Source organism: Doryrhamphus excisus, linkage group LG11 (assembly GCF_037039965.1).
Source record: "Doryrhamphus excisus strain RoL-2023G ecotype Guam linkage group LG11, RoL_Dexc_Guam_v1.1, whole genome shotgun sequence".
NCBI classification, from domain to species: domain Eukaryota; kingdom Metazoa; phylum Chordata; class Actinopteri; order Syngnathiformes; family Syngnathidae; genus Doryrhamphus; species Doryrhamphus excisus.
In genome coordinates, this window is record NC_136367.1 from 5690386 (window position 1) to 5707924 (window position 17539).

The following is a 17539-nucleotide window of genomic DNA, read 5'->3' on the forward strand; positions in this document are numbered from 1 at the left end:
TTTAAATTACATTTTTTAACTATACACTGGAAAATTAATGTCCTATTTCTTAGGTATTTTATTTATTTATTTGTTACATTTTTTTAAATGTTTGAACCTCTTTTTCCCCATCAAAAGTTACCCTTTTGGTCACAATACACATCCAATATAATATAATTTATATATGGTGTAGGAGATACCTTTTTTTTTTTAATGCGCCTTAGTTACGGTATTTTACTCGAGTTACTACCCTTCTACTGAAAATGACACTTAGAACACAGAACACATGTCCGATAATAAAACAGGACAAAATGAGCACAAACCCTCTTTAAAAACAAAGAAACACCCTTGAAGTGAGTCTTAAATCTGCAAGTATTTACTCCAAACATGTGACAACGTCTCTTCAAGAATAATATGCTGCATTCTGCTAGTTGAATGTAATATATTTCCACAAATACAATTAAAGAAGAAAGAAATATGTTCTTTAAAAAAACAAAACAAAACAACACATCTGCATGATGACTCCGACACCATTCAAAAGTTAGCATTTGAGCAATAGGAAAAGGATGCAGACAAAGTGGATGGTGGTTGTATCTCCAAGAGGCATCTCTGGCTGAATAATTTGAATTAAAATGACTGCCAGTTGATTATTAACTTCACTGAAGTTGCAATGAAAGAAATATCCTGTGAAAAATGCTCACTTGTCTGCAGGAATGATGGAATATGGACGTCTTTCTATGCTGCTAATACATTTTCATCGTTTTTTTTTTGGAAAAAAAGACCTTCATAGTTGATGTTATACTATTATATGAAATGTACTGTATATACTGTACAGTGTTATGCTACAAAGAAAGTCAATTAGAAGTGAAACCGCTCGAATATGGCAACAAATGGGAGAAACAGCACCCTCTGTGGTGTGTTTCTAAAATGACACCAAGGAAGCTTAAAGCATTTAGTCACTGAAAAAGGAAGATGAAGGATGCATAATGTTAATTTTTTCTGGTGGGAGAAAAAAAAAAGATGAAATGTGAAAATCCACTGGTGAATAATTTGTAGACGCCCCCTAAAGTTGCCACTGCTAAGTAAGAAAGCTGTCTTCAGCGTATACAATACCCCGACTGCGTGATGGACGAGGAAGGGACATTCGGTCCCATGGTTGTTGATTGACCGTTCCACGTTTTGTCCTTCCCGACCTCAAAAGCGTGTGTGATGACGGACGAGTCGTCTCGTGTTTAACACCAGCAGCCTTTGGCCTGGTCCGCGGACACGCGGTCGCAAAGTCCCTCCTCTTCCTCCAAAGCCGCCAGGTTGAGTTCATCATTCATAGACATCCTCAGAAGATCCAGGTCCTTCTTATTGGCCGCCAGGACCTGCTCTGCCAGGCGAGTAAAAGTCTAAAAAGAAAAAAAAAGAGGAAGAGAAGATTTTTCCATGGAAGTGTGGTCATTGTGAGAGCCTGACCTCTGTGATGTTCTGGTTGGTGAAGGCACTTGTCTCAAAAAAGTCCATTCCATAAGCTCTGGCCAGCTGCGGGAGAGAAACCCAGATGAGGCTCGATGGACTTTCGAAAGCCGGCAAAGACCTCACCTTGACTCCTTGCTCCGTGGCCACCTGCCTCTTGTGCACCTCGTCTGACTTGTTGCCCACCAGGATCTTCTGGACCTTGTCTGGAGCATACTGGAGGTCATAACATATTCATTACGTTCAATCACATCTTTACGCTTTTCATCCTTCAACATGTCCAAAAAGGAGGAGGAAGAAGCTGCACTTATTCCCTCCTCCCCTTTGTCCTTGACTACAGTATTCATTCTTTGTTCACAATGTAAATGTTACCATTGTTTCTAATGGGGAGAGAATGTCTATATCAATAAATTCATATTCATGAACATCGAAAAAAATGCTAGTATGCTCATGTTAGCATGCTAACAATGCTAACATGCTAACATTATCATGCTCACACATAGCATTATAGTGGTGTTTATATGTGTCTACCAATGAAAATAGCAAAACATGCTAACATGTTAATGTTAGCATGCTAACAATGCTAACATGTTAACATTAGCATGCTAACAATGCTAACATGTTAATGTTAGTATGCTAACACCTAGCATGCTAGTGCTGTGTTTATATGTGTCTACATATGAAAATGCTAGTATGCTAACATTAGCATGTCAGCAATGATAACATTAGCATGCTAACACCTAGCATGATAGTGCTATGTGTCATGATAGTGCTATATGTGCCTACATGTGAAAATGCTAGTATGCTAGCATGCTAGAAATGCTAATATAAGCATGCTAACACCTACCATGATATTATATATCAGATAAATGGCAGCACTATACTTGGCAAAGGTACTAATTGATAATAATAGATAAACACAATTGTGAGCTGCATGGTGGGCAAGTGGTTAGCATGCAGGCCCCACAGCTCTGAGACCCGAGTTCGATTCCACCCTCGGCCATCTCTGTGTGGAGTTTGCATGTTCTCCCCGTGCATGCATGGGGTTTTTTTCGGGTACTCCGGTTTCCGGTTTCCTCCCACATTCCAAAAACATGCTAGGTTAATTAGCAACTCCAAATTGTCCATAGGTATGAATGTGAGTGTGAATGGTTGTTTGTCTATATGTGCCCTGTGATTGGCTGGCCACCAGTCCAGGGTGTACCCCGCCTCTCGCGCGAAGAAAGCTGGGATAGGCTCCAGCACACCCGCGACCAAATGAATGAATGCGAAATTATTGCAAATATGTGATTTTATTAGCGTGCTGTCACTCACCTCGTCCACGTCACTGGCCCATTTCATGATGTGCTGGAAGGAGCGTTCGCTCGTGATGTCATACACCAGGAAAATTCCCTACAGAGTGACGGGAAGGGATTTCCAGATGTTTAATTAAAGAGATGCCTCTGAGCGTGGAGCATAATAAATTGCGTATCACTGGCCGGAGGATGCGGTGGAAAGGAACACCATCTTCCAATTTCATTATCACTTTCCAGTAAATAGAAAATTCAATTCCAGTTGATTGGACCTTGTTTGCAGCCCGCAGGCGCACACGACTCCTTGTTCTGGAGATTAGCATCAAGGCTTGTTTATGGTCACCAATAAAAAGTCAAAGGCACGTCCTCGTGTGGACATCTTCTCATCAACTATCTACGTATCTATCTTCATTATCATGCTAACCTTGTGCTTAATTAAAAAAGCAGCTAATTGAGTCAACATCAGTGTAGTCAGTATAGTTTATGTTTCATCAGTTAGGTTAACAATCCATAATTAAACATTTAAATAAAGAGATATTACATCATCAAAAATGCTACTGTACCTGCGCCCGCCTATAATACTGCTTGGTGATGGTCTGGTAGCGTTCCTGGCCTGCAGTGTCCCTGGGAAAAACAACAAAAACACAAGCGGTGGCTCTTTGCAGCAATAATATCAAGATGGGGCACATTGCAAAAATAAATTCATATACAGTGAAGAAAATAAGTATTTGAACACCCTGCTATTTTGCTATTTCTCCCACTTAGAAATCATGGAGGGGTCTGAAATTTTCATCGTAGGTGCATGTCCACTGTGAGAGAGATAAACTAAAAAGAAAAATCCAGAAATCACAATGCATGATTTTTTAACAATTTATTTGTGTGATACAGCTGCAAATAAGTATTTGAACACCTGTGTATCATCTAGAATTCTGACCCTGAAAGACCTGTTAGTCTGCCCATTAGAAGTCCACCTGCACTCCATGTATCATCCTGAATCAGATGCACCTGTTTGAGGTCGTTAGCTGCATAAAGACACCTGTCCACCCCATACAATCAGTAAGACTTTAACTTGTAACATGGCGAAGACCAAAGAGCTGTCCAAAGACACCAGAGACAAAATTGTACACCTCCACAAGGCTGGAAAGGGCTACGGAGCAATTACCAAGCAGCTTGGTGAAAAAAGGTCCACTGTTGGAGCTATCATTAGAAAATGGAAGAAGCTAAACATGACGGTCAATCTCAATCGGAGTGGAGCCCCATGCAAGATATCACCTCGTGGGGTCTCAATGATTCTAAGAAAGGTGAGGAATCAGCCCAGAACTACACGACAGGACTTGGTCAATGACCTGAAAAGAGCTGGGACCACCGTTTCCAAGGTTACTGTAGGTAATACACTAAGACGTCATGATGTGAAATCATGCATGGCACGAAAGGTTCCCCTGCTTAAACCAGCACATGTCAAGGCCCGTCTTAAGTTTGCATATGACCATTTGGATGATACAGAGGAGTCATGGGAGAAAGTTTTATGGTCAGATGAGACCAAAATAGAACTTTTTGGTCATAATTCCAATAAGCGTGTTTGGAGGAAGAAGAATGAAGAGTACAATCCGAAGAACACCATCCCTACTGTGAAGCATGGGGGTGGTAGCATCATGCTTTGGGGGTGTTTTTCTGCACATGGGACAGGACGAGTGCACTGCATTAAAGAGAGGATGACTGGGGCCGTGTATTGTGAGATTTTGGGGAACAACCTCCTTCCCTCTGTCAGAGCATTGAAGATGGGTCGTGGCTGGGTCTTCCAACACGACAACGACCCGAAGCACACAGCCAGGAAAACCAAGGAGTGGCTCCGTAAGAAGCATATCAAGGTTCTAGCATGGCCCAGCCAGTCTCCAGACCTGAACCCAATCGAAAATCTTTGGAGGGAGCTCAAACTCCGTGTTTCTCAGCGACAGCCCAGAAACCTGACTGATCTAGAGAAGATCTGTGTGGAGGAGTGGGCCAAGATCCCTCCTGCAGTGTGTGCAAACCTGGTGAAAAACTACAGGAAACGTTTGACCTCTGTAATAGCAAACAAAGGCTACTGTACCAAATATTAACATTCATTTTCTCAGGTGTTCAAATACTTATTAGCAGCTGTATCACACAAATAAATTGTTAAAAAATCATGCATTGTGATTTCTGGATTTTTCTTTTTAGTTTATCTCTCTCACAGTGGACATGCACCTACGATGAAAATTTCAGACCCCTCCATGATTTCTAAGTGGGAGAAATAGCAAAATAGCAGGGTGTTCAAATACTTATTTTCTTCACTGTATAGAGTGGGGTGAAAAAGTGTCTTGCTCCCATTTATCACAGCAGGCAGCAAAGCAGCCCCAAGACCATCATACCACCACCACCATATTTTACTGTTGGTATGAAGTCCTTTTTCTGAAATGCAGTGTTACTTTTACGCCAGATGTCATGGGACACACACCTTCCAAAAAGTGTGACGAGTATTTTCCCAAAAGTCTTGGGGACCATCAAGATGGGTTCTGGCAAAATTGAGACGAGCCTTAATGTTCTTTTTGTTCAGCAGTGGTTTTGGTCTTGGAACTGTGTCATCCGGGCCTTTTATTGGCCTGCAGAGTGAGGCCTGCAGTTCTTTAGATGTCCTTGTGGGGTCTTTTGTGACCTTTTGGATGCGCCGTTGCCGCACTCTTGGGGTCATTTTGGTTGGCGGGCAACTCTTGGGAAGGTTCACCACTGTTCCGTGTTTTCGCCATTTGTGGATAATGGCTCTCACTGTGGTTTGCTGGAGTCCCAAAGCTTTAGAAACGGCTAGAAATCAGCAAAAAGGAAGGGGCCAGACGCTGTTCCACGCCACTGTATATATATATAGTATAATAATGTATGCATACAGTATTTATATATAATACATATAACATATATATTTTTAAAAACAGCACACAATAGTGTTGCCTTTGCAAGATTTGTAATATCCGATGATATTAGATAGAAAGAACTGCTTTTGCAATAACACATACAGCATCGTAGACGTGTTGCGAGCTCGTACCATATCTGGATCCGCACTTTGATACCATCTATCAGCAGCGTCTTCATTTTGAAGTCGATCCCTGCAGGAGACGGAAGAGGAGGTGTGAATACAGTACTGTACATGCCAATGTCCAACGAAGGACTCGGTGAGTTGAGGCATCGATAACAGAGGGGCCTAGCTAAGGAGAAATAACGATATGCTTAAATGTTTGATTCCGTGACAAAGACACACAAATGAAATGAGAAGGGAAGTCCTCGGAAGTCCTCCTAAGCACCCGGTTGTGTGACCAGGAATGAACTAAAACAGACCGTTTTCACAGGAAGCATGAAATCCAAGGAAATACAGCTGGAATAGGTGCAGATTCTGGAAGATCTAGAAAGCTTTCTGTATTGGTTATTATGTGTAGCTGCTCTACAGGAGTCCACGACTCAATACAAAACACTTGGCTGTTTGAGTCACAAAAAAAAGTTCTGTTCCAGAATAAAAAAAAATGGTGCAGTCCTGTCATTTTATGTGGTCCTCCGTGAACCAGGAAGTACCAGGACAGAAAAGCAAGCAAATATCATGCACAGTGGAACAAATTCTTGTTTTTTTTTTCCTTGCATGACTCCCTCCTCTGACTAATGCCGCCAAAGTCAATAAAAAAGTAACCACAGGCTTCTTCAAAAGACCACAGTATTCCCTGAGAAATCAATTACCAGCTCATCCGGGTTGACCTGACACTCGCACACAAGTGACCCAGCTTGCGTTCCATCATCGCTAAAGGCTACCCAGCTCAATCGATTCATATTTTCATTCATTATTACTTTTAGAGCTGCGTTTCTGCAAATGTGTGTACACCGCAAAGGGCTTCAGTTGATTGACGGCGCCACATCTCACTGACGTTGCAACTTTGTCAGCACCATAATGCGGACTGCAGCGAGACGAGGAATGAGATAAAGCCAGGAAAATCCCAAATATATTAAGATGAGTGAAGTTCTACAGGATTTCAGGATCCAGCGGGGGTCTTTTTGAATATGAATTCATGACTGGAGTGTGTGAAACAATGAATGTAATCAGGGCTAAAGCTTCTGCTAAAGCTTAATAAACAGACAGGAATTCTCCAGCTTGTGCACACTCCACTGGAACAAAGCGAACAATATGACAGACTGCATTTAATGGAACATGGCGCAGCTTCACAATCAGCAGAGAAAAAGCCTTGACTAAACGTAGGGGAACAAATCCCAAAGAGACTAAGTGACAAATGAACCGACCGTGTTTCACCGTTCACCACAGATTAGGTGGTGACATCTGTCAGCGTGTTGGGAGGAAATGTCAGCACGGATGGATGTTTCAGTTCTTTTGAGAAGAAGGTTTGGCAGCCAAGACGTTATCATTATTGTTTCTGCTTCATGTCAACACGGGACGGAGGACAGGCGGGTTTACTCTTCATAAATGTCCCAGCAATCAGTGTAGAATAATTAAGTGTCACATTAACTCACCATGTCAAGACCAATGGGGAAGATGAACAGAAATGTACATGAACTGGCTTGGTTAGCGCTTAGCAGAGGTGGGCCAACGTCAGTGTTTTGCAAGTCTTCAAGTCTCAAGTCAAGGCAAAGCATGGCCGAGTCAAGTCTTTGGCTTAAAAGTCATAAGCACTGTTTGGTGTTCACCACACACTCTTATAAAGGACAGCTCTGGTCTAGTTCATGCTCAAGGACTTGGTGGGACACACCGGTCAGACTAGATAGGACAGCTCTAGTGTAGCTCATGTTCAAAGACCTGGTGGGACACACCAGTCAGACTAGATAGGACAGCTATAGTGTAGTTCATGCGCAAGGACTTGGTGGGACACCTCAGTCAGACTAGATAGGACAGCTCTAGTCTAGTTCATGCTCAAGGACCTGGTGGGACACACCAGTCAGACTAGATAGGACAGCTATAGTGTAGTTCATGCTCAAGGACTTGGTGGGACACCTCAGTCAGACTAGATAGGACAGCTCTAGTCTAGTTCATGCTCAAAGACCTGGTGGGACACACCAGTCAGACTAGATAGGACAGCTCTAGTCTCTGCTCGTGGACCTGGTGAGACACACCCGTCAGACTAGATAGGACAGCTCTAGTCTAGTTCATGCTCAAAGACCTGGTGGGACACACCAGTCAGACTAGATAGGACAGCTCTAGTCTCTGCTCGTGGACCTGGTGAGACACACCCGTCAGACAAGATAGGACAGCTCTAGTCTCCGTTCATGGACCAGGTCGGACACATCAGTCGGACTAGATAGGACAGCTCTAGTCTAGTTCATGCTCAAGGACCAGGTGGGACACACCAGCCAAACTAGATAGGACAGCTCTAGTGTAGTTCATACTCAAGGTCTTAGTGAGACACACCAGTCAGACTAGATAGGACAGCTCCAATGTAGTTCATGCTCAAGACCAGGGTGGGCCACACCAGTCAGACTAGATAGGACAGCTCTAGTCTAGTTCAAGTTCAAGGACCTGGTGGGACACACCAGCCAGACTAGATAGGACAGCGCTAGTGTAGTTCATGTTCAAAGACTTGGTGGGACACACCAGTCAGACTAGATAGGACAGCTCTAGTCTAGTTCATGTACAGGACTTGGTGGGACACACCAGTCAGACTAGATAGGACAGCTCTAGTCTAGTTCATGTACAGGACTTGGTGGGACACACCAGTCAGACTAGATAGGACAGCTCCAATTCTCCAACACAAGTCTTTGAGCATGAACGAGCCAAGAGCTGTCCTTACGCTGGAAATGACATAAAAACAAACACGTTACATGAATACTTTGAATGGGGACTCGTTTTGTTCAAGTCCGAGTCAACCCAGGTTTTGATGTCAAAGTCCAAGTCGAGTCCAAAAGTCATCAAAATTGTGACTTTCCTCCAAGTGCCTCGTAGCTTACATTTCAGCCTGAAAACAAAAGAAAACGCTCGGCTTCTGTCTGATTAACTTTCCGAGGGTCTTCCTGAGGTCTGGACTCAACGTGTGGTTGCCAGGCAACCGGCTGGGCCCCCGAGTTACCCAACACACTACCCAGCAAGACATAAAACATAGTCAAAAGTGTAAGCGGAAACAATGTTATTCTCTTCTCAGGGCCGTTTTTACACTCACGGACCAAGGCCGTGACCCTAAGACGCCTGGGGTCAAACCCTGCTTCTCCATCTTATGGACACGAGGCGGGGCTGAGCTCCTGCTTTATAGCTGCTGTGACATGCAGCGAGTGCAGATTCAACTAAACCACCAGCACTACATCATCTCGGCAGCTGCTCGTTGTCGCAGAAATGTTCCCTGGGACGCCGGAAAATATTAGTACTCGCTGTAATATGCGTGATTAGATTATGTTACTGTAATCTCTCATTTATTAAGATAAATTGGTTGTAGACCCAACCATGACGTATTAATTTCCACCTGGTAGAATTCCCTATTTATAAACCTAATATTTCTGTAGTTAAAGCATAATAAAAACCTGTTTATTACAACAAAATATGTTTTTTATGTTATTAGAGCCAGGCTGCACGGCGGTCTAGTGGTTAGCAGGCAGACCTCACAGCTAAGAGACCAGGGTTCAATTCCACCCTCGGCCATTTCTGTGTGGAGTTTGCATGTTCTGTACATGCTAGGTTAATTAGCGACTCCAAATTGTCCATACGTATGAATGTGAGTGTGAATGGTTGTTTGTCTATATGTGCCCTGTGATTGGCTGATTGGCCATCAGTCCAGGCTGTACCCCGTCTCTCGCCCGAAGACAGCTGGGATAGGCTCCAGCACCCCCGCGACCCTTGTGAGGAAAAAGCGGTAGAAAATGAATGAATGAACGTTATTAGAGCCCTCCAGACATGACATAACACCCCTATAGTCACCTTCACATTATTGTATTACCCAAGAGAGGAAATATAATTAAAAAATAAGATTTATTAATTAATATTTGTTTTAAAACTGTGATAGCGGCATGGTGACAGACCACTTTATACTTTATACATTTTATACCAGTTTGTACCTACGGGGAAAAAACTGCTCAAATAAAATAATGCAAGTCATATACTACTGCTTTAACCCCTAAAGGTTCAATTCGGTGCCCGCAAACAATGCCACACACAGGATTTGAACCTGGGCGGGTCCAACGCCTTAACCTCTCAGCCACCGTGACAACAAAATGAGGGTCCCTTCACTATTCTGTATGAAAAAGTATTGGAATATGTTTAAAAACAAACAGGTGGACCACCCCGATGACTACTAAAAGTCCCACTAGGGACTATAGAGCCAAACAGTATCCGCCCGCCAAGCGGTCCCCCACAATTCATGAGCAGTGACCTTGCCTGGATAATGCATCCTCGGTCTTAACAATACGGAGGCATTTGTCCATCACTTCCTGACTTTTTATTCCTCCCTGGGGCCCAGAGGGATCTCCGCACTGTGTCATCTCGCCGTGTTACGAGGCAATAACTGCACACAACGTCACGCAACAGTCACTTCCTGTGAAAGGTAGAAATAAAGGAAGCATCTCGTATTATGAAACAGCAACACGCCATTCATGGTTTGCACTAGGGATGTGAGCGAGATGTGAGAGTACTACTTACACCGCAATTATCCTTCCTGGATCGCTTCTTTCATAACATGCTTCAAAGTTAGCTCTGTTTTCAAGATGATATCATCTATGCACATAATTCTTGGACAGATTTCTCAAAAATGACACTGTAGCTAAATGAATTTATTACAGTAGTCCTTGGCTATTGTATGGTATACTATTGTCAACCCTTGCCTGCCTTTTCATTCATCTGCAGGGCATGATTATAATCAATTTATGATGTTTTTATGGAGTTCAAGGACCATGCTAAAACATTATGTACAAAGATAGTATGCTGTTGTTTGCTCAGGTTCATTATAATAATCACCAAAAAAATCACATAAACACTTTCATTCGTTTTCTATCCAGCTTAATCCACATTATGGTCACGGGGGGGGGGGGGGGGGGGGGGGGGTATGCTGGAGCCTATCCCAGCTAACTTTTGGGCGAAAGGCATTGTACACCCTGAACTGGTAGGCAGCCGTACAATTGTTTACATTGATACATTTTAAAGATGAATTAAAATGAATAGGGATGCTAGTTTGCACAGGAAACAGCTATAAAACAGTGAATTATTATACATACTGATAACAATAATGGAGCATAGAAATATGTAAGCTTACCAATGGTTGAAATGTGTGATGGATGAAACTCGTTGTCAGTGAATCTGCACAACAAACATGTTTTGCCAACCCCGGAGTCTCCGAGAAGCAGGAGTCGGAAGAGAACATCATACTGCTTAGCCATGGTGTTGAATTAAAGGGGGTGTGTGAGGAAGAAGCTGGCCGTCAGTCAGCTAACTCGGCGTTGAACGGTTCCCTGCCCACACTCTAGCCATGTCTGTTTAAATTTCCAGCGTCAGGCTTCGTTTATTTTTTTTGTTTTGGTTGAGAAACAAAATAAGGATGCTCAAGCTTCCTCCAAGGCTGCCTCCTGCCTCCCTCCAAGTGGGTGCGGTGGACCACTGTCAAGCGCGAGAAAAAATACAAACACTTCCGGTTACTATATGTGAAATACGTCGGTCCGCATAATGAACACAAGCCTTGATAAAAACATACTATTTGTATTTGTATGCCCTTTTTAATGTAATGATCTAGTTGGCGAGGCGTCATGTCGCTAGGGCGTTTGTTCTACACTTGAATTACCTTTTAAATTTTATTCTGAAAGGCAAATAATTCCTTATCCGGTTCTTTTGTTGCCCAAACGGCATCTGCTTTGAAGTAAAATTATTGCTTTGCGGTGTTTCTTCGACGAATAATGTACACAATTTAAATTCGCAATGTAATAAACATAACTCATTCAACATTATAAGCATTACTCGCTTATATTTAACAAAGCGTATCATTTCGAGAAAGTAACAAGTTTCAACGCCTATTTGCCACCGCCGACCAAATGACAGTGACCCATTTTTGTCTCCTTGGAGACGCCGTATTTAGTCCGAAACGTCACTTCCGATTGCTCCAACCTTAACGGGAAGTGGGCATACTAGAGTGAACGTGAGAGAACCGTCAAAACAAACTAAAGCACTTTACCCCGAGCTGACTTTTCTACATCACAATGGACGGTGTACAGACTCCTCTGCGGTGTTTTCGGGAAGGCCACCCCGCGGAGATGTTTGCGGATGACGGGGTGGAAACTGTGACTTCACGGGAGCAGGTGAGGAGAAGCTGAGATTAGCCGATTTAGATAATGCTAATGCTAAGTCTTACTTGGTCGTTTACTTGTGTGAATGCCACAAATTAAGTCTCCGTCAAGCGTCTATATCATAGTAATGACTGGGTGTGTTTAATAAAGACGTTGCATTATTGTGTATAACAGTGAGTGGGGTTGTGGAGTTTGTTAAAAAGAGTGAATGAGAGGCGTAACCGAGTCGGAAGGTTCATTGCTCTTTTTCGTCTTCCCATTTGGAACAGAAAAAGGTTGAAAAGAGCATTGAAGAAGTCATCAATGTTTACAAGCAAATCCACAGCATACCAAAGTAAGTACCTTTCACTGTGTTGTGTGTTCTCAATGTCTCCAAATGTCCTCGTCGGTGGTTTTCACATGTTTAAAGGTATAAATAAAGAAGTCTCTCCTCATAGTCATACCATATTTTGAAAATGACACATAGGAGATAGCGGTGCTTCTTTACGTTAATGTAGGCACATTCAGTACGGTATTAGTTTACTGTTGCCACCTGCTGGTCGTGTCGTGTCGTTGCAATTATCATTACGTTGAGTGTTGAGCGTTCTGCTTTATCAGTGGTTCCCAAACTTTTTACAGTCGCGTACCCCCTAGTTTGACATTTGACCCCTGGAGCACAGATAAATACATAAGCACTCCCAGGATTACTTATAAGATTATAATAACGATCATATAACGCTCACAAAAGCAATAAACAACTTCAGGTTCTGGCTTCTTTCTGCTACGTTCTCCTCTGTTGTGAGGCGTTCAGGTGCATTTGTAATTGTGAGCGATAAGTGCTAATTGTTTATTTTCATTCATGTATTCCTCACTTTGCGAAACTAGGTAGTATATGTCTAAATGCCTATTCAACTACATTATTTCTATGACTCCACAATACATTCATGCATATATTATGTTATTATAAAGGACAAGGCAATTAATTCATGCGATTGCTCCTCCCGTGAGCTGATGAAATTAGATCGTATACAAGTGTGAATTGAGATTGCAATACAAAAATATTGTGCAGCTTTTGTCAAAAGTTCAAAACAATATATTATTCCCAGTGGATAAATAAAACCCGCTAATATTCTCTTCTTATGTTGCCATGACAACTGACTGGGTGTCCCTCAGCAGCAGATGTGATGAATCTGAAAAAAAATGTATTTCAAACCTAAATATCTCAATTGAGTCCTTTATTTACGTTATTATACAAAGTAGCACAGAAGCCTATTGTATATTTAATTATTATACATCATACTAATGATGAATATCATTAATGTCAATTAGGCTGCCAAATCTCAACCTGACAAACTGGTGCAAAATGACGGCTCATCTCACAGTGTCGCTCTGCTTCTATTGGATCCATTTCATGTGATGATCGCACATTAGCAGGCGCCCTCGTCACCGTCTGCGTTTAATTGCCAGGATGCATCAGAAGTGGCGTGTGAATGGGCCCACGTGTTCTCCTGTTAACTTTGTCGTGTCTCTCGACGGGCTGACTCATCTCATTTCTATGACAACTGCCTGAACCTGAACACCAAAGAGAAGCGGCGCAGCCTGTTCTTTTCTTTTTTTTTTATTTTAAAATGTCACTCAATTGTCGAGCGGGGAAGAGATGAATTGCCTTGGCACATGAAGATTGTCTGGCAATGTAGCCTGTCTGAACATCTCATACGCACCGGAGAATAAGACAACGTAGCAGGAGGGATCAGTGTTGTAAAGCTCAGACCCCTCTAGATTGTGGTTTTCAAATAATATATGTATATATATAAATTTATAATATATATATATATATATATATATAAAATGCGTTGGCGGCACGGCGGTCGAGTGGTTAGCGCGCAGACCTCACAGCTAGGAGGACCAGGGTTCATTTCCACCCTCGGCCATCTCTGTGTGGAGTTTGCATGTTCTCCCCGTGCATGTGTGGGTCTTCTCCGGGTACTCCGGTTTCCTCCCACATTCCAAAAACATGCTAGGTTAATTGGCCACTCCAAATTGTCCATAGGTATGAATGTGAGTGTGAATGGTTGTTTGTCTATATGTGCCCTGTGATTGGCTGGCGACCAGTCCAGGGTGTACCCCGCCTCTTGCCCGAAGACAGCTGGGATAGGCTCCAGCACCCCCGCGACCCTCGTGAGGAAAAGCGGTAGAAAATGAATGAATGCATGAATAAAATGCGTCTTGACACTGAGTAAATAACATGTCTCTACCTGCTCCTTGTCTCATGGTTTCATCCACAGGCCAACTTTGCTGCGGGATCAGCACTACCAGTATCTCAAGAAGGGCTTACGGCATTTATCAGACTCCTACGAGGTGCCGTACAATCACACTTCCAGATTAGTGTGCATGTGTGTGCATTAGTGAACCTTGAAGTTCATCATGCAAAGCTTACTTTGACTTGAAATAGAAAATATTATTATTATCGTATTGAAAGCAATGTGCTATCTGCAAGAACACTGAAGCAGACGGATGCAAGGCTAACAGGCTGTGTTTGCTTCCATTTTGTCATGACCTCCCTTGTCTGCTTTCTATTCCCATCCATAGCTATAACTGTGTGTCTGGTGTGTTTACGTCCATGTAGTGCCTGGATGCTAGCAGACCATGGCTTTGCTTCTGGATTCTTCACAGTCTGGAGTTACTAGACGAGCCTATCCCCGCCAATGTGGCCTCGGAGTGAGTCTCTCTCACACACACACACACAATCATCAGCGCCACAACCACTCCAGTAGAGCCAATGATCCTACCATGGCATCCACTGTAGCATTCATTCATTCATTCCTGTTCTACCGCTTTTCCTCACGAGGGTCACGGGGGGTGCTGGAGCCTATCCCAGCTGTCTTTGGGCGAGAGTCGGGGTACACCCTGGACTGGTTGCCAGCCAATCACAGGGCACATATAGACAAACAACCATTCACACTCACATTCTTACCTATGGACAATTTGGAGTCGCTAATTAACCTAGCATGTTTTTGGAATGTGGGAGGAAACCGGAGTACCCGGAGAAAACCCACGCATGCACGGGGAGAACATGCAAACTCCACACAGAGATGGCCGAGGGTGAAATTGAACCCTGGTCTCCACTGTAGCATTCTTGTACTATATCATGCAGTAGTCTTGCATAAGTTAGATTAACTTTATTGGTCTGTTCCAGAGAGACAAATGTCGCCGGGGTCATAACATGTAGTAATTTTAGTTAGTAAAGTAAATATACGGGTTGTGGTCAAAGTTCTTTGGAGGACATGCTCGCATACGTTTGTTACTTTGGGGTTTCATAACAGCGCCACCATGTGGTGGATTTATCTGACAAATAATAACACAGGCAACACAGTATGGGTGCGTGTTTTGGCAAAATGTGACCATTTTGTGTGCAGCGGTTCAGGAGGAGAAGACTTAGCTTTTCACTGGACTGCATATTCATTTAGACAGCGTAGTCCTGCTTTTATGTATTGTTTTTGCCAGCAGAAGGTTTTCTGATTACTGCTGGTCCAAAGTAGCCGTGCCAACACTTCTGGCACTTCCAGCGTCTTTGCAGCTATGTGATTGCTGAAAAGTACCGATGTGACGTTTCGGGGAAAGTCAACCCCACCTGATTCACAGACGGATACGTTCCGGCTACATCCACAGCTTTGCTCTACTTCCATCATGTCACGCTTCCTGGTGTCTCCTCTCCAGCGTGTGTCAGTTCCTGTCGCGCTGTCAGAGCCCAACGGGAGGCTTCAGCGGCGGCCCGGCACAGCACGCCCACCTGGCGCCCACCTACGCTGCCATCAACGCCCTCTGCATCATCGGCACAGAGGAAGCTTACAACATCATAGACCGGTACGGGTGCTAGGATCCGGAGCGCATAGAAATGCAACACCACATAATGAGCATCGTGTTTCTCCTCTCCAGGGAAAAACTGTTAGATTTCCTATGGTCAGTGAAGCAGCCAGATGGCTCCTTTGTGATGCATGTAGGAGGGGAGGTGGACGTCAGGTGAGAGGCCAGAAGGTGGCGCAGCCCGCCTGCCTGATTATCACATGGGAAACCCGGCGAGTAACTAGTACACTGTCATACACAGTATATATGTGTGTACTTGTACAGGAGTGCGTATTGTGCTGCTTCGGTAGCATCGCTCACAAACATCCTCACTCCCAAACTCTTTGAAGACACCACCGACTGGATCCTCAGGTATGTCCCGTAGGACATGTTTTATTTATGTATGCGTACCGTCAAGCCTACCTTTTGTGCTTGTGTGCAGGTGTCAGAACTGGGAAGGCGGGCTCAGCGGGGTGCCAGGTCTGGAGGCCCACGGCGGGTATACGTTTTGTGGCACTGCCGCTCTGGTGATCCTGGGAAAAGAGCACATGTTGGATCTCAAAGCCTTACTGGTGAGGGACTTGGCACTTTCAGATATGCTAGTAGTCCTGTACTCAGGCATTATTTGGGGCAGCTTCCCGCTTTATGAAAAGGAATAGCTAAGACACGGCTGCCATGGCGATAGTCCCGCATCACTGTTGTCGACAATGCCAGGAGAAAATGACACTCCAAAATCTATTAGGGAATGCTTTCCCACCTCACTGCAAACAAATCCCCCCATGGGAATTAGAAATAATCTGTTCCAGTGTCAAACTACAACTGTACATTGTTTTTTTTCAAGTGAAAAAAGAAGTTAACCACTTCACAGACGGCCCATGATGATGTATTGATAAGCCAAATACATTTGTGGCGGTACAAGTTCATCATAAAAAGCACCTCGTGGAGTTTCTTGTTTCAAGTGTAAAAAGAAGTGAAGCCCCGTCTATGTTGAAGAAAACCAAAGCAGCAGCCCCGCCCCCTTCTTACCCTTTGTGCTGTGTGGCGTCCAGAGGTGGGTGGTGAGCAGGCAGATGCGTTTCGAGGGAGGCTTCCAGGGTCGCTGCAACAAGCTGGTGGACGGCTGCTACTCCTACTGGCAGGCTGGACTCCTGCCGCTCCTCCACAGAGCGCTCTTCAAAGAAGGTGACCTTTCACTCAAACCCGTAGCACCGCCCACTGGGATCCTTTTTTTTTTATTTTATTTTTTATTGTGACCGCCTGGTCTGCACAGGGGAGTCGGAGCTGAGTCAACACAGGTGGATGTTCGAGCAGCAAGCCTTGCAGGAGTACATCCTCCTCTGCTGCCAGAACCCGGCAGGGGGGCTGCTAGATAAGCCTGGCAAGTCAGTAACTACAATGGACACACTGTGACATAATAATCATGAATAATCATGAATAATCACCGACTGCTTCCGTTTCTCATCCAGATCCAGAGACTTCTACCACACGTGTTACTGTCTGAGCGGCCTCTCCATAGCGCAGCATTTTGGGAACATGGACAGCCATCACGAGAGCGTCCTGGGCAAGGAGGAGAACAGATTGGTGAGGCCGATAGCAAATGACACTAAAAAAATCTATTTGTTGAGGAAACTGTGTGGCCGGCTAGCTAGGTTAGCATTAAGACATTAGCTGGGTGTCAATTCACACACTTCCCTTTTGTACAGTAAACCTCGGATATATCGGACTCGGATATA

At 43.9% G+C, this 17539-nt stretch overlaps 2 protein-coding genes across 5 annotated transcripts in view; one reads left to right on the forward strand and one right to left on the reverse strand.

The window, feature by feature from the left end:
• Positions 1-12438, reverse strand: rab15 (RAB15, member RAS oncogene family). Of its 3 annotated transcripts, XM_058069233.2 has the most exons (8): positions 12327-12434; positions 10964-11304; positions 5788-5848; positions 3296-3356; positions 2755-2832; positions 1567-1656; positions 1441-1506; positions 1-1373 (listed from the first exon to the last, which is right to left on the reverse strand). In XM_058069233.2, the coding sequence occupies exons 2-8, from the start codon at positions 11085-11087 to the stop codon at positions 1212-1214; spliced, it is 642 nt and encodes a 213-aa protein (XP_057925216.1). In that variant the 5' UTR covers positions 11088-11304; positions 12327-12434; the 3' UTR covers positions 1-1211. The 3 variants fall into 3 exon arrangements, with proteins under 3 accessions (XP_057925216.1, XP_057925224.1, XP_057925207.1); XM_058069241.2 differs by lacking the exon at positions 10964-11304 and having other exon boundaries at positions 12327-12438; XM_058069224.2 differs by lacking the exon at positions 12327-12434 and having other exon boundaries at positions 10964-11862.
• The window catches only part of fntb (farnesyltransferase, CAAX box, subunit beta), an 8147-nt gene continuing 2379 nt past the window's right edge, over positions 11772-17539 (forward strand). Inside the window, exons 1-11 of one of the 2 annotated variants that reach the window (XM_078794557.1) lie at positions 11772-11996; positions 12254-12318; positions 14249-14321; positions 14590-14681; positions 15666-15827; positions 15900-15983; positions 16092-16178; positions 16249-16378; positions 16856-16988; positions 17077-17188; positions 17273-17387. In XM_078794557.1, coding sequence (XP_078650683.1) covers positions 11898-11996; positions 12254-12318; positions 14249-14321; positions 14590-14681; positions 15666-15827; positions 15900-15983; positions 16092-16178; positions 16249-16378; positions 16856-16988; positions 17077-17188; positions 17273-17387 — 1152 coding nt within the window. In that variant the 5' untranslated portion in view covers positions 11772-11897. The remainder of the gene's footprint in view (positions 11997-12253; positions 12319-14248; positions 14322-14589; positions 14682-15665; positions 15828-15899; positions 15984-16091; positions 16179-16248; positions 16379-16855; positions 16989-17076; positions 17189-17272; positions 17388-17539) is intronic. The other variant, XM_058069207.2, reaches the window with a different exon arrangement.

Excerpts from the sequence above, each read along its gene's own strand:
- rab15 (XM_058069233.2), bottom strand. The coding sequence starts at position 11,087 with ATGGCTAAGCAGTATGATGTTCTCTTCCGACTCCTGCTTCTCGGAGAC. Across the intron at positions 5,849-10,963 it reads ATCACACATTTCAACCATTG|GGATCGACTTCAAAATGAAG; the intron begins GTAAGCTTACAT and ends CGTCTCCTGCAG. Across the intron at positions 3,357-5,787 it reads AAAGTGCGGATCCAGATATG|GGACACTGCAGGCCAGGAAC; the intron begins GTACGAGCTCGC and ends TGTTTTTCCCAG.